Source organism: Ptychodera flava, chromosome 17 (assembly GCF_041260155.1).
Source record: "Ptychodera flava strain L36383 chromosome 17, AS_Pfla_20210202, whole genome shotgun sequence".
Classification (NCBI taxonomy): domain Eukaryota; kingdom Metazoa; phylum Hemichordata; class Enteropneusta; family Ptychoderidae; genus Ptychodera; species Ptychodera flava.
Genome location: NC_091944.1, coordinates 14,776,008 through 14,795,225, shown reverse-complemented (window position 1 = coordinate 14,795,225; position 19,218 = coordinate 14,776,008). Strand labels below are relative to the sequence as shown.

Sequence of the window (19,218 nt, the reverse complement as noted above, 5' to 3'; positions counted from 1 at the left end):
AAACTCTTTCTTTTACCACTGCTCAATATTACTTCATGTCATAACAGGGTCTGCTTGCACTTCTAACCCATGCTACAATAATGGAACATGCAACGATTATGGGACTGGCTACTACTGCATCTGTGAGGAAGGATTCCGAGGACAGTATTGTGAAGTTGGTAAGCCTAAGAATTGTTCTTAAAAGTATATGTACAACGATTGACAGTAATCACTTTCTAATTGATTGGTATTACAAGTAAAATGAGATTTAATAAACAATTGTGCTAATCTAATGGACAGCAGAGGTAGTGATATCCAACTAATTGTCACTTTTCACATTTGGGACGTCAGTTAACACTTCGTTCCACATACTACCATGTGATTTCCTGACATGGACAAAAATGTGTAGTGTCATTCTCTTTATATCTGGTGCCACCACAAAGATTTCTGAAAGCCTCATAAATAACTGTATCAAAGAAAATTGGCCAATTTAATGCAAGGGAAGAACGAGGTATAAGAATAGTCAAGATGTAAAGAAATTAATTTTTCTAAAAAGAATTTAGCATGATTCTGAGACAAAATGCAGCAAAATCATTTTGAACGCTTGTAACTAATTAAATCCTTGAGTGCTGTAATTTTTTCCCGCCAAAATTTTAGTGCCATATTTTACCAATTCTTATGAATTTTCTGTAATTTTTTTGATAATTTTGGACTAAATGGACATCACATTTCATTGGCTACAGTTTTTCTCAAAATTTTGGCAAAAGCTGGAAAAAATTGGCTTTTTTTTTTTATAAAGGGGACAAAAATAGACTTTGGTGCTCAAAGGGTTAAAAAATTCACACGCAAGCAGGAATGTGACTACACCACTGCACGCCGTCAGATGTACACGTAATTGGGGGAAACTAAAACCTTTCTGTTTTCATGATTATGGACGCTTGATTGGCATTTCTTTACAATATCATGTCATACCTTCTCTAAAATGTAACTTTAACCTGTTCACCAGATTTCAGGCATTGCCTACCAAGACCTTGGTATTGTTATGACGGAAACTGTATCAAATATTCCAAGGTATGCGACAATATCCCCGACTGTGCAGATTTCAGCGATGAAATGAACTGCAGTAAGTATAAAAAGTGAAACGTCTTGTAATTTCAAGTAATTGGATGAACTACAGAATTAAAGAGAAAGACAGTTCACAAAAAAGCTACGATTTTACGATGTTGAACATAAAGAATCCAAGCCTTTAATAGAATGATAAATAGACACGTACATGTAAAGAGATATTGATGAACATATACCGGTACATACATGCATACATACCGGACATAATCATGCATTGCATGTACATACGTATTTTTACCAATGCAAGGATTAGGTTGGACATGTGTTTTAAATATTCCACAAACAGTTTTGAAAAAGTGAAACACTTGATTTTCATATATTCTGCAGCTACTTGTGCACAAGGGTTAAGGCCATGCGGTCAAAGTTCATATGAGTGTATACCTGAGGATTTTTTCTGCGATGGGCATATTGATTGCTTTACGAATAATGCATATGGATACGACGAGGCAGACTGCGGTAAGTACCAAGCTATGAAGTGAAAATGAAAATAAACACAGAGTATGAATTAGTGATTTGCACTGGCTTCCAGTTACATACTTTTGTTCCGGGTTCCCATCTTCAGTAGAAGAAATGGGTAGCTGCTGCAACTTGCATTGCTGTTTGCCCTGGGGAAATTATTTCATGTCAACATTTTGAATACTCTCCTATTTTGAATATTCCCTAGATACCGTAAAAACCCAATCAATTCGACCAGAAAAAAATAATTACGATTTGAAAAATGTCGAATTAATAGGAAATTAAAACTGCCGAAATAATTTAGTGGTCGAATTAATTGGAACGACGAGGATGAAATTTACGCGAGACATGTTTGCCATGTTGAGACTGCTTCAAAGCATGGACTGAAATTTTGTGAGGTCGACAAATTAGGTATTAAAAAAACCTCAAACACACATGGGTGTCACATCAAAATCAAAGTGGCCGCGATCACAGACGGAGCGATCTGCGACACTGCCACCGGCCGCTCGACGGACGATGCGTAAGTTGACATCGTGTGCCAGCCCTTGAAAATATACTGTAACTCTCTGACAGGCAGATGAGATAGTCTAATGGCGTTTGATGCATTGAAAGTTTGTAAAAATAATAAAAAATGACATCACCGATCATAAGAAACGTGGTGTTGAAGATAATAGTTTTTAAGAGAAGACTATGACGACCATATTTCTGTAAGTATTGTCTAACTTTGGAAAACCAACATCTGAAGATTTACTTCAACCAACACTTTTGGATTTGTTCTACTCTTATTATAAGATTAATCGAATTTCTGGAAAGTAGGTGTACATTTTCGATTTCTGTGTATCGTCTATACCGAAGTCATATCCGAAAGAGTATAATCAGTTCGCGACAGCGTAAACCTCTCTCTCTCCCTCTCTCTCTCCGGCATTTCGATGTTTTATATTGTCGACATTTATCTGAAGTTTCAGGTCATTGCTCAATGCAAGTAGTTGATGTCAATTTTCCGTATCGGGCATGGTCTCTATCGTCACTCTAATCGTTAGTTTTTTCCTGTTATATTCGATATCGGACTCAAAACACAACGTGAACAACGCTGATAATATATTGCATCTTTCGTATCGAAAACCGGTAAAGTTCGTAACTGGTGACATGTCACGGCCTGGAGAAAGTTCATCACCATCGATCGAATGTCCGTGACGTTTTTGCTTCCAAATAGACATATTGAAATGCACAGGGAACTTCGCGGTATGGCAATTATATGAATTTTACCGTGTAGAAAGTCTGTGACTTTAAACTGGCCGTACAACCAACAATAAACATGGCGGAGCAATGATACCGACTTCAGAGACTTCGATTTTTTTTTTTCATTGCGACCGCTGGTGAGAGCGAGTCGTCGAATTTTCTTCCACTGGCTATTTGGCTTTGAATTTTCAATTGCCATCATGTGCTAAGTTAAAGCTAAAAACAAGACGGGCGTTCTCTGTAAATCAATAAGCCTCTTGAATATGAAAAAATCGGACATCTGAACCTCAACAGGCAGTTTGAAATTGCTCTCCGAATCAGGACAGGGTCATCGGTGAGGCCGTATTTCACGTAGTAGCTATGGAAACCAACAGCTCGTTTGTTGTAAGAAAGCATGCGATGTACGTCTCATGCTCCCTTGGGCCGTGGACTTTCGCCGTAACGCCTCTACAGACTACACCGTCTTTTACCTAACCATGCTAACAGTCACACGATAGTTCAGTAACATGTCTTCATTAATCTACCGATCATCGACCGTCGAACACTTCAAAAACAATGGTCGCTGTCACTGATTCAAGGACGTTCACAAGAATAGTATCAGTAAGTGGCGCTCAGAATTATTTTTACTGGTTTTGAGAACTTCTAAAATAACTTGTAATCTGTATATCTTTGCACATCGAACCGATATTGTATACCTATCACCGTCGAAGTTTATGTCTTTCACTGTAGAGTTCTTTTTATCCAAACACATATCCAGAAGAGTCCCACAGAACAGTCAAATGAAATGATAATTGCTTCAAACGAATGAAATTGGACGAAAGAATGAAAATCAACAGCACATCCTGGACGTGATTTATAACAATAGCGCTTGTGAATAGGACTATTCTATTTGAGTAACGGGGACGGAAAGCACAGAACTGTAAAAGTACTGGAAAAACGTGCCGTTTTTCTCGCAATTTTAGCAACTGTAAGGGCCCTTTATTCTTTGCTAATACCTTTCCATAATTGAATTACGGTAAACTAGGTTTAGGGCTTATACACACAGTGTACACTGATGTACTGAACTTAAAAAAGTACTCTGCTGGGAACGAGCAGGGGTTTACACTCTAATGGGCCCAGTAAAACAATGGTCATGTCCATGGGTTCAAGGACGTTCACGGGGAGACACGATATGACAAAGAGTGCAGTGTCGTATTGCTTAGACTAGTTTTAAGAACATATATATCTGGTCATCGTTGTACTGCTACCTGTGAATCGAAATGACAAGTGTAGGCCTATAGCTTCGAAATTTTATGGGAGAGACACCACGACTGAGACCGACAGTAGCACAACAAACTATTCCGAATTGTGTGTCCGTGTTTTATACGGTGACAGACATCTCTGTAGGTGATTCTGGTTTCTCAATCGAATCAAAAGTCCGACATTGACAAAATTGACATAAAATATGTCCGAAAAGTTATGTTTTATTCAACTAACTGGTTCATCTCCCTTAATATCCCCTAAGTTACATGTAAACAGTCCGGAAAGACTGACATCGATGTCTCCAGGGCACCCATGCATACAGTATGGCCGTACGTGTTCAAATATTTCTTCATCGTTTTGCAAAATATCTCGTCAACCGGGCGCATGGGCAACGTCTTTTTACGTTGGTCAAAACTAATGACACTACAGGTCAGGATATAACATCGGTCAAAGTAAGATTGAATATGGAAGACGAAAATGCTTTCATCGATTGACAAAAATGAGAAGGAACGAGTCAGTAAATACCGAACCATAAAGGGAGATCGAGACTGCCATCCCCCCATGATCAATCAACTGGAAACAAAATATATATTTCGATCGACAGACTTACACAACCAGAGACAGCATTTTATTCAGCTTTAAAATAGTCACCGCCTTTCCTATAATAACACCCCGTTTGCGTTTCGATCTACTCTGCTCTGTCCCCAATCGGTATATGGCCGTCCGGGTTTCGCCTGCCGTACTGACTGATTCATGGATATTTCTTCAGCTATTTTTTCATCGTTTCACATAAGATACAACCTCTCTTTTGGTGCACAAGGCAAATCAACGTTTAGAAGGAAAGTCACAGGAGGTTAGGATATTATATAGGTGAAATTAGAATGGAATATTGAAGATAAAGACTTTTATCGGTCGACAAAAATTGCCATAAACCGAGAATTGAGATTGTCTATGATTTATTAATTGGGAACAAAAATATTCGATTGAGTCATTAAAACAACCAGAAAGAGCATTTTCTTCAGCTTGAAAAAATAAGTTGTCGTCTTACTGTTTCCTTGACACTGTCCCCATTTGCGTTTGAAAATAATAGTCTGTTCCCAGGCGGTAAGAACGCACTGCGCGGCGGCGGCGGCCGTACTTACAGACATGTAACATCGATTTTTCCTCAGCAATTTTTTTCAGCGTTCGCAAAAGATTTCGCAAACTCGTCCTTTTAGTGCACGGGGCACATCTGTCTATGTGTTTTAGGAACAAGCAACATGTGGTTTAGAACATAATATCTGTCAAATTAGGAAGGGATATTGATTCACACACAGAAAGAGTCTGTAAACTTCAATCGACACGGGATGGTAAGAATTCGGAAAAGACGATGAGAAAGGGAGAAAGTAGGTAATTTATTCTGACAAAGATTTCGCAAACTCGTCCTTTCAGTGCACGGGGCACATCTGTCTATTTGTTTTAGGAACAAGCAACATGTGGTTTAGAACATAATATCTGTCAAATTGGGAAGGGATATTGATTCACACACAGAAAGTGTCTGTAAATTTCAATCGACACGGGATGGTAAGAATTCGGAAAAGACGATGAGAAAGGGAGAAAGTAGGTAATTTATTCTGACTTTCTTCGATATTAAGGTGAGAAAATAGTGACAAAACCAGAGACTTGAGGGTTGGTACTTCACACACGCTGAAACTTCACGCACGTTTCGAAAGGGGCGACAGGGATCCAGCTCATTAAATCACTGAGGTTTCCAACTCAGCGAAAATAATCATGTGACCCAATGAAAACCAATCTGAAAGCCGTTTACAAAGCCCTTTGTAGTTCTCATTTCTGCCTTTTTGTCTGACCCTAGCTGCAAAATTGTAGCTCTACGGTGAGGCGGTCGGTGAGTTTTGGTTTTTGCGACCTCGCTCACCAGTAGAGCTACAATGCCGAAGGCCCTGTAGCATACAAAATAAGCACGCTGCACATGGCATGGCATTTTGATGTAAAATCCCATATATTTACTGCATTTGATCATACTGATTTATCACTACTGAAGATTAAACACTATACTACACTAACCTTGTCGTGTATGGGGTTTGGTATTTGTTCAAATACGTCGATCGCATTCCAAAAACATTTCTTGGAGCCTCCATTACCAACTTCCGGTAATGGCGGCTCCCAGAAACACGCTCAATGTTTATGGAACGCGATCGACGTGTCTGCGCTAATACCAAACCCCATAAACGACAAGGTTAGTGTAGTATAGTGTTTAGTCTTCAGTAGTGATAAATCAGTACGACCAAATGCAGTAAATATGTGGGATTTTACATGAAAATGCCGCGTCATGTGCGGCGCGCTTATTTTGTATCCTACAGGGCCTTCGGCATTGTAGCTCTACTGGTGAGCGAGGTCGCAAAAACCAAAACTCACCGACCGCCTCACCGTAGCGCTACAATTTTGCAGCTATGTCTGACCCGTGGTTCGTCATATTCGTAACGGTGGTTTTCGATGTCTTGAAATATCGTTCATTCACCAACTGAAGGAAGTTTTTGAAGGGTATGTAATTCGGTCGAATTAATAGGGATTGAGAAAGTCCCAGTTTCCGTCGGTGGTCGAATTGAAAGGGGCCAAATAAAATTATGTTTTGTGAAAAAAATAGGTTGGTCGAATTAATATAGGGTGGTCGAATTGATCGGGTTTTTACGGTAATGTCGCAAAGTCGTTCTTCTCGGAACTGACTCGCAGATTCTTTGATGTTCTTGGCTTTTCACATTAACATCATGTACTTTTGTTAATCAATGCAAAGTCATTTGTGTAAATATTCAAGCATAAGTGCAGTTGATGTGCATCATTTAATACATGTTGATCAAGGTCTTGCTTCAGTTTCTGTTTAAATTGCTCGATGCAATAAAAGATGAAATATAGCAATGATACCAAATAATGTAGCTGCAATCATTTCATAGTTGGTTGCACGAGATCTGCTACACTCCAATAACAGGTGTTTTTGTCCATACCTGTCGTAGAATAGAGAATTTCCAAATTGGTTATTAACGGTAATAAAAACCTAAAAAAATGACAGATATTTTTAGTTCATATTTGGTTTTATATATAAATACCAAAAAGAGCTTATATGATGAGTCTAAGTGGCGTCTGTATATTTGTGGGTATGTGCAGATGTATGTCCGTCACACACAAAGGCTCCCATACCGCCAAAGCTACCGTCTCAGTATTTGGTGTACAGGTAGATGTAGGGGTTGAGATGTGAATTTGTTCAAATGAACACATCAGTGTCAAAAATGTGCAAATGAGGTAAGAAAAAACGAATTTCTGAAACAGGCTTGAAACAATCTTACTCCACTGACTTGAGTCATTTCCTGTCATTGTTTATGAACTGTTACATATTAACAGACCTGCTCAAACCGTAGACAGTAGAGGGGAGGAAGACCGTCAGTAGAGGGGAGGAAGACCGTCTATGGTCAAACTAGGGGGGGGGGGGCTAGCTGCCTTTCTGCTATGCATGTTGCTAAAGTTGACCTCCAGTACCTTAAGTTGCAGACCTTAATTACTTTTGTCATTCTTGTTTTTCTGGTTTAAATATTTCTTGTTTTTTTTCTGGTTGTACTGTGCAGAAATCATTGTCATAACATCAACGTAGAATTTTCCTGCACTGAACAGATAGAAACAACATTTATTGTTGATCTTTGGTACCCATACTGGTATGTACCAATTCTGATCAAATTTGAGCGACACCGTATAATTGCGGTATTTTTATAATAGTCGCACAAATAGAGTTTGCTTTTACTGTGATGCAAATAAAATTGAAGATGAATGCCATTTTTGTCTGATTTGTCGATTGTACAATGAATACAGAATCAAACTCATCCGTCGTTGGATAAGTTCAATTTCTTATTTCATTGAAACACACATGTGCTTATCAAAGTCTGTGTTTTATTCAGTGGTCAAGTGAGTTAAAGGGACAAAGTCGCCCATTTTTCATTAATTTTGTTTGATACGAGATGCTACTTATATTGTTTGACATGTTGAAAGATACTGAATGAATGGGTGACCATGCATATATTTGACCCTGGTTTTAGATACGATACATGAAACCATTGCAAAAACGAATTAATGGTCATGACCATTAATTCATTGTCACACTGGTTTCATTTAATTTGTCTAAAACCGGGATCGAATATTTGCATGGTCACCAATTCATTCAGTATCTTTCAACATGTCAAACAATATAAGTAGTATCTCGTATCAAACAAAATTAATGAAAAATGGGCGACTTTGTCCCTTTAAAGGGGAAGTTCACCAAGGATGATTTTTACATATGTGGTAGCTCTGTGGTCATTTACCCAGGGAAAACTATTTTCACCATTTATAACTCGCAGGATTTTAACAAAAAACGATAAAATAGTACAGGAAGTTGCCCATGTAATTTGAATCATGGGAAAAAAGCTCCAAACTTGGAGCTTGCATAATATGATATGGAAGGGACCATCTTCGGACACGTATTGCCTACACATTGTCCACTCACAGTAACACAGTAGTAAACAGCAACACAAAATCTGACAGTGGAAAGTTTATTATAAGTGATTCATTGTTTATACAAGGATACTCAGTATAAACAAAAATTATGTAAATACGCACAGCCTGGTTTAAGCATGGGTGAGTGGACAATGCCATACCCATGGGAAAATGGTCCCTTCCATATCACATTATGCAAGCTGCAAGCTTGGCGCTTTTTCCCATGATTCAAATTACATGGGCAACTTCCTGTACTATTGCTATCGTTTTTTTGTAAAAAATCTTGCAAGTTATAAATGGTGAAAATAGCTTTTCCGGGGTAAGTGACCACAAAGCTAGCACATATGTAAAAATCATCCTTGGTGAACTTCCCCTTTAAATACTCAATCTGATGTGACAGTTGTGTGCTTTTGTGAAATAATATACTGTAATGTATGCAAATTCAATGCCTTTCGAGATATAACTATTTTGTTATGAGTATATATTTGGGCAGGTTGTTGTATCTGTTTGTTACAAAAACCTCAACTAACACCCAAAAGTATCCTCGTTCCTTACAATGGTTGATAAATCCCGCAATTTGAAATTACCGAGGAAGGTTCAAAGTACCTGGCCATGGCTACAAGGTGTCACAATAGTATCTCTTAGCCTTGTATTAATATCTTGTATCCCCTTATCATCAGTCATCAGTCACAGAGATGTGACATAATGTAAATAATTTATTATATTTAATTCTTGGTTTTTTACAGAGGTATGCCTCTCGTACCAAGAGATTTGTGACAATGGTGAAACATGTTTAGAAACATACATGATATGTAATAACGAAGTGGATTGTGCCGACGGGACGGATGAACTGAACTGCGGTATGTTTTGAACTCAAAATCAATATCAGACCTGTAAATTATATAATATGAATAGAGCTTTATGTGACCTGAAAGCAATGGATACGCTGCAGATATAGTGTTAACATGATTGCGCTGATCACAATTCCAGATTTGTTACTAAATATAGTTGCACGCACACGACATCGGACAAAATTCAGACAAAATTTATTGTTGCATTTTTCAAAGATCAGTTTGTTGTCTGATGGGCATTTCGGAGACAGTTACTCATAGGCTGCAACTTGTATTCTGAAAACACTTTGAGTCAGCGACAGCAAATTGATTCGTGCAGATAACGAAATTTGCTGTCGCAGTGTTCCAAGTCATGCTACATGAACATCAATCACGTGTTATATTATTCTGACTGTTTTTATTTTGGCTGGCTCTTAGGAAGAACTATGAAGATGAACAAGTTGTGTCATTTGAATTTGTCAGAAAGTCTAGCAAGACAAAAATGTCCCTAGCTATTTTATGTGCACGTCTTATTTGCAGAACCCTGTGTTGAAGTCTTATAATTTACCTGTTAAAGGTATACAGTCATCTGTAATCTAAATATGCCCAAAGTGGCATTCCTTGGTATTCAAAATGCCCACGTGAGGGCGCTGTTTTTAAAAAGCGGCCACCCGCTTAAATCTGTGATTGGTTAGATTTGCTCTTTCCATGGTAACTGTGGCAAAATTGGAACAGGTGACAGTATACCTTTAAGACTTCTTTGTTGACACAACTTAGAAACACTTGAAATAAATACTTAGATAAATACTAATCTGGCATAACATTTGCAATTTTGCAGACTATGTCTCTCTACGTCCTCAACCTGACATAAGTACGATTGAAGGCAGCGCCGTGGAATTTTCATGGGAATTCATAGGCCATCCACCAAGAATGTCATCCATCATCATTTCGAGAGAATCCTCACGGAGAGCAGTGGATGTAAGATATATCTCAGCTGGATATTACATTGTGGATGACGGCAAAGATGATCACTTTCCCCCAACACCAAGGTACTTTGTAAACTGGAATAACCAGACAAACGTATTCACCCTGAAGATCGATCCTGTTCTGATGGTGGATGAAGCTTTTTGGCACATCAATACTACCATTGGAAGCATTCCTTTACATGGGGTTGCTCACTTAACAGTTATTGGTAAACATTAAATTTTGTACTTTGATAAGACTGTCAACACACACACACACACACACACACACATACACCGATGTACACATAAAATTCCCTTTCCTGACAAAATGTCATCTCTGTTTGTACTTTGCACAGCATTGCTATTGAAAGGTATAGTGATTTCAGTGGAGTTATTGCAGAGTTATGAAGTTACAGGTATTCCTATCAAGGGGTTTATCACCATTCTGTGATCATGATTTGTTTTTATAAATACATGTACATACGTACAGTATACAGATGTGCGTGTAGGAAATAATTATTTCAAGAGCTTTGAAATTTGTCACCTTCAGGAAAAGATGCATTATATTCATACTTAATGGTTGGTAGTACAATGAGACAATTAATGTGCTCTGAAGGTGACAGTTATTTGATAACATAATATTCTTATTGATGTGAGTATTTGTGGACACACACACACACACACACACACATATATATATATATATATATATATATATATATATATATATTATATATATATATATATATATATATATATATATATATATATATATATATATATATATATATGGCTCCTTCTAAGAATTTGATCTTTTACTCCAGATCGTACGTGCTATCCAAGAAATCCATGCATGTACAATGGCACATGTGAAGATGTAAATGCAGATACCTTCTCTTGTACTTGTCAGCCTGGATATAGAGGAGACCGGTGCGAAATAAGTAAGTGATGGATATGGGCATTTACACAATTATTTATTTGACACATCAACTTTAAAAAGTAATGAGTGTTTTAATGGCTGCATTGCCTCTGTCAACAATCAAATCACAGAATGGTATACATTGCTTGATCTTCTGTAAAATCTAAATGTTTTGAGTAACGGAGAAAACAGCATATAAATATTGTTTGTTTACTCTCTTGGACTAGTAAGTAGTATGTAATTTTGATATCGCACCTACAAATCTCATTTTCAACTTCTTTTTGTCATAAAAGCATTAACAGTTGTGTGTTTATATTATGTACTTCCAAACAAGGTCCACCAACATTCGGTATGGCATACACTGTGACGTCATTGCAGTTCACACCAGCTCTGAGCGATAGACAGTCACCAGAGTTCATAGTTCTGGAGACACAAATAAAGGCCGTGGTATGTTTTCTTTACACACAATCAAATAAACAATATCTATTCCACGCTAGCAATTTTCATCTTCTACTGCCCTCTGATGATGCACACCACTTTAAATGAGAAAAACTGTCAAGTTTGTGGCGAAACTATGAAATACTGAACTTGGAAGGCCATAACACTCTTAAAGTAGATTATATACACCTGTGGCGCTCAGATAAAGAACACCAAAACAAGTAGTCAGGTTTATGGAACACTATATATTATAACTCCTGTGGTCATTTGCAACTTGGGGTCACAGGGCTCCCGCTACCTATTCGCCAATTCGCCAAATGCGAAAGAAAGTTAAAAATGGCTACAAAAATTCCTGTTTGGCTAATGTAGTGGCTATTGAATTCTTAGACCTCCTCAACAGAAAACTACACCTAACAACAAAATGTTGTAAGATGTTGAAACAGTTTACCCTCCTTCCTATAAAGTTGCAATGTATTGAAACAGTTTAATCTCCTTTCTACAAAGTTACAAATTCCCTGGTACAAAACAAACACTGTTGCTGTTCGATACTACAATACATCATGAACATAAGGTCCATGAATACACTGAGGCCTGCTTTGCCTCTGTGAGTCCTGGGTCGTCCTTGAGTCTAACAAAAGTTTTACCTACTTTGCTGTATCAAAATTTGGCCTGCAACTACTCAGTTTGATAGTAAAAACCATAATTTCAAAGGAAACTTTCACAAACGGAGCCATAATACAAAAGAAAAGGAGAAAAACTGAGGTTTTCTGAAAGGTCAAGTCTGGGTCATCTCATCATGTGATGTCATGCATGAAAACCCCCTAATTACACAATTATGGTTCACAAGAAACCACCTAGGGTGGTCCAATAGGTGAAAGGTAATTTTGCTGCCTTAGGCATTCAGCTTGACTGACTCCCATTCGGCATACTTTCAAACTGCTATAACTTATACAAGAAATTATGTGATTCTGAATGATTTTAATATTTTTGTAGATTCCACCAGTTTAATAATCTAGAAGTGCACATCACCAGACATTTCTTGATGATATCAAAATATCAAATGAAAATATATCTGGGCTAAAATGTTATCATAATCATTAAAACAATGAATGCCCTCAAACAGTGATATCGTTGTGTCTTGTTTTACAAGAGTTTTGTTTGGCCCAGCCCTTTTTGTCTCAAGAAAAGTACTTATACTCAAGATGCTATTTCAGCCTGCTTGATCACAACTATGATACACAAGTAAAACTGTGCCCTTAAATACCACAATAATCGTATCTACACTGCCATTGTGCTATACCATAAATGCTGTCTTCTGCATGGAAAATTGTTTTACTTGTGTGGCTCAAACATTTAGGTTATGGAAGACTGCATAAATTTGCCACAAGAGAAGCCTGTAACTTATGACAAGCTATCATACTGTGAATACTAACTGAATGTGGCAGAAATATTCAATCTGTACCTCTTGTAATATACACTTAACAATGCTACAAGATTTTAGAATTCAATTGCTACCTAATTTTATTTCTGGTGTTTAAAGTTTACCACCAAAAATGAGAAAGGATTTCTATCCCTGAAATGTCATAAAAACACAGATTATAAATGCAAAAACTAAAGACATATTTCGTTGATGTAAAAACCATCATGAACATCATACAAAACATCTTGATTTGTAAAATTAGGGACTCCTGAATGACGAGGAAGCTGTTGCCACACTTGAGATCATAAACTGGCTAAAAGTTACTCAAAATGGCTGAAAGATTTTTGATTTGGCTAATGAGTTGGCTAATCATTTTGGTGACTTAGCGGGAGCCCTGGGTCTCCTTTCAGCCTACCTCCATAGTCAAACCTAGCCTAATGTATTGAGTACTTCAAACCTGAATTCAATACTAGTATACTAATACAAGTTAGAAACACATCCCTCTGCGGAATCATTGAAAGAAAAGAGTTCCCTGTATAGATTGACTGAATTACTGACGCTTGTCCAGCGGAATATTTTGTAGGTTGTTTGCATAATTGCACAGATAACTTTTGCTTCGTACGTCCATTCTCTGTCTGTCACTGACAACATTAATCCCTTGTTTGAATTGTTTTCTTTGTCCAGATGATGCAAATTTATGCCAACTCAGGTATACAGAGCGTTCAAGTGGACGGATTTCAGTAAGTTGATGTACAGCAGCTATGAATTTGAGCTGAATTGCCACGACACAACCATTATTTAATTTAAATGTAATGTTGTGTATGTGTTGGTGAAAATTCCGTGTGTGTGGGTCTCTCAATATGGCGTACATGTATGTATATATATATGCATGCATCTTTGCATGTACATGTATGTACTGTATGCACCTGTGTGTACCTATGTATGTAATATTAATATTTGTACATATTATTTCAGAGATGGCGCTTGATTTTTGAGAAATATTGCTCTTTTGCGGAAGATTCAAATTGTACAAGCCCTCAGTATTTCTTGTTTCCTTCATGTCCTTAACCTAATTACCTATCTTCATTTTGATTATTGATCGCAGACAAATTTATTAACAGGCCAGAGCTCCCTGGCAGTGGAGCCCCTATTTGTTTTTCTGGGTTTTATCCTTCCTCTCCTTCTTCCACCAATTATTTTTCAATTTTGAATGGAAAACCCTACATGTAAGCTACTTAAACTTCACAAAGGGCACAATGGCCTGTGAGATCCCATGCACCTAATCCTTGAAATTTTGGCTTGTCTTGTTACCTGAAACCATATCGGTTTTTGTGAAAACCTATGATACCCATAAAATTAATATCTAAAATTTGTCTTCTCCTTAACTTATGCACTATTTGAAATTTAATTTTGTATGTATCAACACAAGGCAGAGTATTTGAAAGTTTTGTAAAGGCCTATCAATCAGTCATATAGTTTTGTGGCCATAATAGTCATTTGCATAAACTTTTACATATATTGACCAATGACAATTCTATTTACTCAACAGAAATGGAAGTGTCATCTGTAAGAACACGCTGTTTTTCCAGCCTGACGCCCATGTCAATGCAACAGATGTTCTGAATGTCATGGAAAATGAAATAGATGATACATTTCACAACGAAGGATGGGTTGTCGACCGAAACAGCGTAGCTGTTGTAAAATCAGGTAAGAGACTATATGACACCCTTCCATTTCTGTTTGCTTCCGTTATCATAGTATGCACCTTGAAAGTGAAAGACTTTAACTGTTCCTGAAACTTTCCTCCATGAAACTTTCAACCATTCTCTTACCAAACCAAAAATAAAACAGGGATCACTGTGCAAATGTTGATACTAAAGAAACAAATTACCTAACATTTACCTACATTTGAATTCAAAATGGCAACTATCCCTGGATAACTTTATGGCGAAAAATACATTTTTCGATTTTTGAACTAGGACAGTGAACATTTTTTTACTCCAAGAACTTTAAGATAAGCCCTACAAGTAATTGGATAGAAAAGAATTGTAACAATTTGAGAGTCCTGAGATCTGTCCCCGAGGCGCATTCTACCTTATGAGCTCTATGCATGATGTCAACATCTACGAGGCAAACTATCAACACAAAGCATTTGAAAATTCTTATTTTAAGGGCAGATATTTGTAGATTCTGAGAATATTTTCAGTATTTCTATTCTAAAATACAAATACATTTTTTTATTCTGCTTCATGTAGCAGTATTTTGCCTTTTGCATTCTGTGTTTTGCAAATTTTATGTAGCAGATCTGGACAGAATGCATTTATAATATGCAACATTATCATTAAAGGTATACTGTCACCTGTTCCAATTTTGCCACAGTTACTATGGAAAGAGAAAATCTAACCAATCACAGATTTAAATGGTTGGCTGCTTTTTAAAAACAACACCCTAACACGGGCATTTTGAATACAAAGGAACGCCCCTTTGACCATATATGGGCATATTTAGATTACAGGTGACTGTGTACCTTTAAGGCAGAATGTGCCCCAGAGACAGATATTTGGACTCAACTTTTCAAAGTACTTTTCTGATCTGCCACTTGTGTGGACTCGCTTTTAAACTCTTGGAGTAAACCAAAGTTTTACCATCACATTTTTATGAAATTCGAAAATGTAATGTTTTCCCATAGAGTTTACATAGAGATGGTGACAGTTTTGAACATAAAATATTGATAAATTTGAGGTAAGTTGTTTCTGTGGTATCAAAATTTGCAAGATTGCCCCAAGATTTTTATTATTACTTTTTAAAGAGAGTTGTTGAAAGTTTTGCTGAGAAAAGTTTGAAAAAAAAAACATGGCAAAAGTTGAAGTGTTTCAATTTCGAAGCATGTACTACCTTGAAACCAACACGACTCAAGGTTACAGAGAGCTGCCACTGAACAGTCTGTACCGGGTATTTGTCCTCAACCTCAATAAACAGACTGTATTTCAGTCCATATTCACAGCCCCTAAAAAACAAACTTAAACGTTTGCAGGCAATATGTGCATAGCATTTACCAGGGATCAACTGTCTCGTTGTAAACAAAATTTTTCCCATATTGCAAATTAGATAATAAAAAATATTCAAAATATGTGATTTGAAGAATGTTTTATTTCAGAGATGACATGTAGCCGCGAAATGACCATTCATGTTGGAGAGACAGCAACTATTGATGCATTTGCGACTCCTTGCCAAACCAACGAGATGTGTAACATCACCGTCAGGAACGGTGATGGAAGGAACGTCATGCTCCATTTTGCTGTGCTTGATGTTCAAGGCCCCGTGTCTATCATGGAGCATGGCAGAAGGTTGGGAGTACTTACTGGAAGAACGAATGATGAAGTGTTCATGTCAAGTGGAAGTGACCTATATGTTGTATATGCTTGCTCCGCCCTCGGTGGCATCCAGACCGGTTTCATAGCAAATGCCTATGCCGTTTCCCCAGGTAAAGTTAAAAGCTTAAAATAATGATGGAGTTAAATTGGTACAGTTTTGTTTCAAACTCTAGTTCGTTCGCCAGAAATACTTGGTTTGCATAAGAAAGAGATGCTTGACTTTCTTTTACTCTTGCAAACATGAAAGGAGCAATACTGGTCTGATACGCTACGATATACATGTATGGTATTTAAATTTATTAGAATTTGAAATCAACACATAAACCCATCGCTGTTCATTGCACATGGTGTGTCGGATTTTGTAGCTTAATTTGAGTTATTGTTGGGAAGTTACTTTGTTCTTTTTTCAGTAAAAATATGAGTAGAATAATCCTCTGTCAACTTTGAGATGATACAATGTAGCAAACAGTGACAAGGTTTAGCTGGAGATGATACAATGTAGCAAACAGTGACAAGGTTTAGCTGGAGATGATACAATGTAGCAAACAGTGACAAGGTTTGGAGATGATACAATGTAGCAAACAGTGACAATGTTTAGCTGGAGATAATACAATGTAGCAAACAGTGACAAGGTTTAGCTGGAGATGATACAATGTAGCAAACAGTGACAAGATTTAGCTGGTAGTGATGTTTTGAGTTTATTCATGAAAAAGATTGTAAATTATCATGTGCAGGACTGAAAGAGATACAGTGGTCTTGGGAGCATGTGTCGCTCATTTGTCTCTATTCATCATTTCAACTTCTCATTTCATTTGCACTTGCAGATTCCATAGATTCATTCATCCTTGTGGCCGACGATTCTCCTGCCATTTCCCGTGTATACCTTGGTGCGCCAGTGCCTGTGAGGGACACTTTGGTGAATGCCAGTGCAGCATACAGTGCAAACGTGACTCTCAGTTTGCCAGCAGGGATAGCATTAGATAATGACTTTAGCATGGTGTACTGGAGTGATTTGAGGGCTGCTCATATTGCCAGAATGTCACTCACTTTCAATGACATCGACATAATAGCCCATGATGTTCTAGGTATGACCTTTCTTTCCCTCAGACACAGCCTTCAAACAACACGTGCACACAAAATAGCGCGGATCCCAAACGACATCACTGTTCTCTCTCATTAATATGCATATTAAATAAATACATTTTTGTCTGCATTTTCCACATATATGACAAAAATAAAACCTGCAATTGTTACAAGGGCTACTTAAATTCACACTAATTTGTATAAATTTATGGCTCAGGCTACAAGCTGCAACAACAGCCGTGCATTCAACAACAAAATTTGTCTGAATTTTAGGCAGCACTGTCCGAAGTCGTGCACGTACAGCTACATGTATATTTAGTAACAAACCTGAAATCGTGGTCAACGCTATTACAGTGTCAAAGAAATTTCCCATTTTTTGTTCAAATACATTTATACTAGAAATGACATTTATAATCCCATGATGTATTGTCACTATGAAACTTGCTTTCTAACATAGATTTGTTCAACTGACTACCTAACTGTGACCATAGATCTGTGAATGATAATCTCCTTGTATCGCATGATTTTCTCGATAACTGGGATCGAATGCACCGTTATTCTGATGTATGTATGTCACTGTATCTCCCATTAACAGAAGCAAGGAGTGTTGTAGTTGACCCAATATCAAGACTTCTATTCTGGCTTGATGCTAACCGGAAGACCTTGGAGGTAGCTTCCCTTGATGATCCGGCAAACACACGTACTCTTTTGATGCAAAGGAGTGACATATCGGATCCAAGAAATTTGGTCGTTGATCCAATCAATGGGTAAGGGCAAGTGATATACTTAAAGGTCTGGTGAAATCAACCTGTTCTGTTTATTGACATAGCTTCCATAGGGCAATGTTGTTACACTCGCAACATGAAAGTATACACGTGTGGTAAGTTTTTTGAATTACTATGTGTGGTTTCTATTATTTTGCTACACTTAGGCCATGCCCTCAGTGGGGTCATGGTCATTGCGTTGTGATGTCACAATGCTCTTCATTTACATCAAGTAGCGGTCCCATGCCGTACTCCATTACCCTTACAGTATCTCTACCTCACATACGTTGACACAACAAAGTACGGTATTAGCCCCATATGTGATCAGTGCAACCAACGCTGGCCTTCCATTTCTCACCAGACTGTCTCACTAGCGCTTATATGTCTGTTGGAGACAAATTGCTCGACCCAAAGAATGCTGAAAGCACCGTCTACTTTGTTAAACACGGGGCTTGCCCTGATCTAAATCCTTCTACCCTGGGATGATCGTGCCATGATACATGGACATGTACTTTATGTGAACACTTCCAATGCATCAGTACCACAGTCACTAGTGGTTCGATACTCGACGGCTGCTGTATGGTATACATAATGCATACCCTACAGCAGCGGCCAAGTACATATGGAACCACAAGTGACTGCGGTTAGTATGTCCTCTGAAAGGCATTGCTTCCAGATTGCCTCTCTTTCAACCAGAAAGTGTTGCTCATTTCGATCAATCGGCAAAACTTGTAGCTTTGGCTGGTGAAACCGAAATTTCACATCAAAAGTTTTATTTGCAAGCATGTTGAATCGTTTTAATAGAATATTTGCTACATTCAAGTTTTCCTGGCATTTCGTGAGTATGGCGAACTTTACCGTGAACACTG

General features: G+C 37.7%; 1 protein-coding gene across 6 annotated transcripts in view; it reads left to right on the top strand.

The window, feature by feature from the left end:
• Positions 1-19,218, top strand: part of LOC139115543 (uncharacterized) — a 125,273-nt gene that overhangs the window by 70,406 nt on the left and 35,649 nt on the right. For all 6 annotated transcript variants that reach the window (XM_070677735.1, XM_070677733.1, XM_070677732.1 and 3 more), the window contains 12 exons: positions 48-158; positions 986-1,102; positions 1,432-1,560; positions 9,303-9,416; positions 10,225-10,578; positions 11,176-11,292; positions 11,605-11,717; positions 13,813-13,868; positions 14,678-14,835; positions 16,286-16,612; positions 17,327-17,587; positions 18,181-18,352. In XM_070677735.1, the coding sequence (XP_070533836.1) occupies positions 48-158; positions 986-1,102; positions 1,432-1,560; positions 9,303-9,416; positions 10,225-10,578; positions 11,176-11,292; positions 11,605-11,717; positions 13,813-13,868; positions 14,678-14,835; positions 16,286-16,612; positions 17,327-17,587; positions 18,181-18,352 (2,029 nt within the window). The remainder of the gene's footprint in view (positions 1-47; positions 159-985; positions 1,103-1,431; positions 1,561-9,302; positions 9,417-10,224; positions 10,579-11,175; positions 11,293-11,604; positions 11,718-13,812; positions 13,869-14,677; positions 14,836-16,285; positions 16,613-17,326; positions 17,588-18,180; positions 18,353-19,218) is intronic.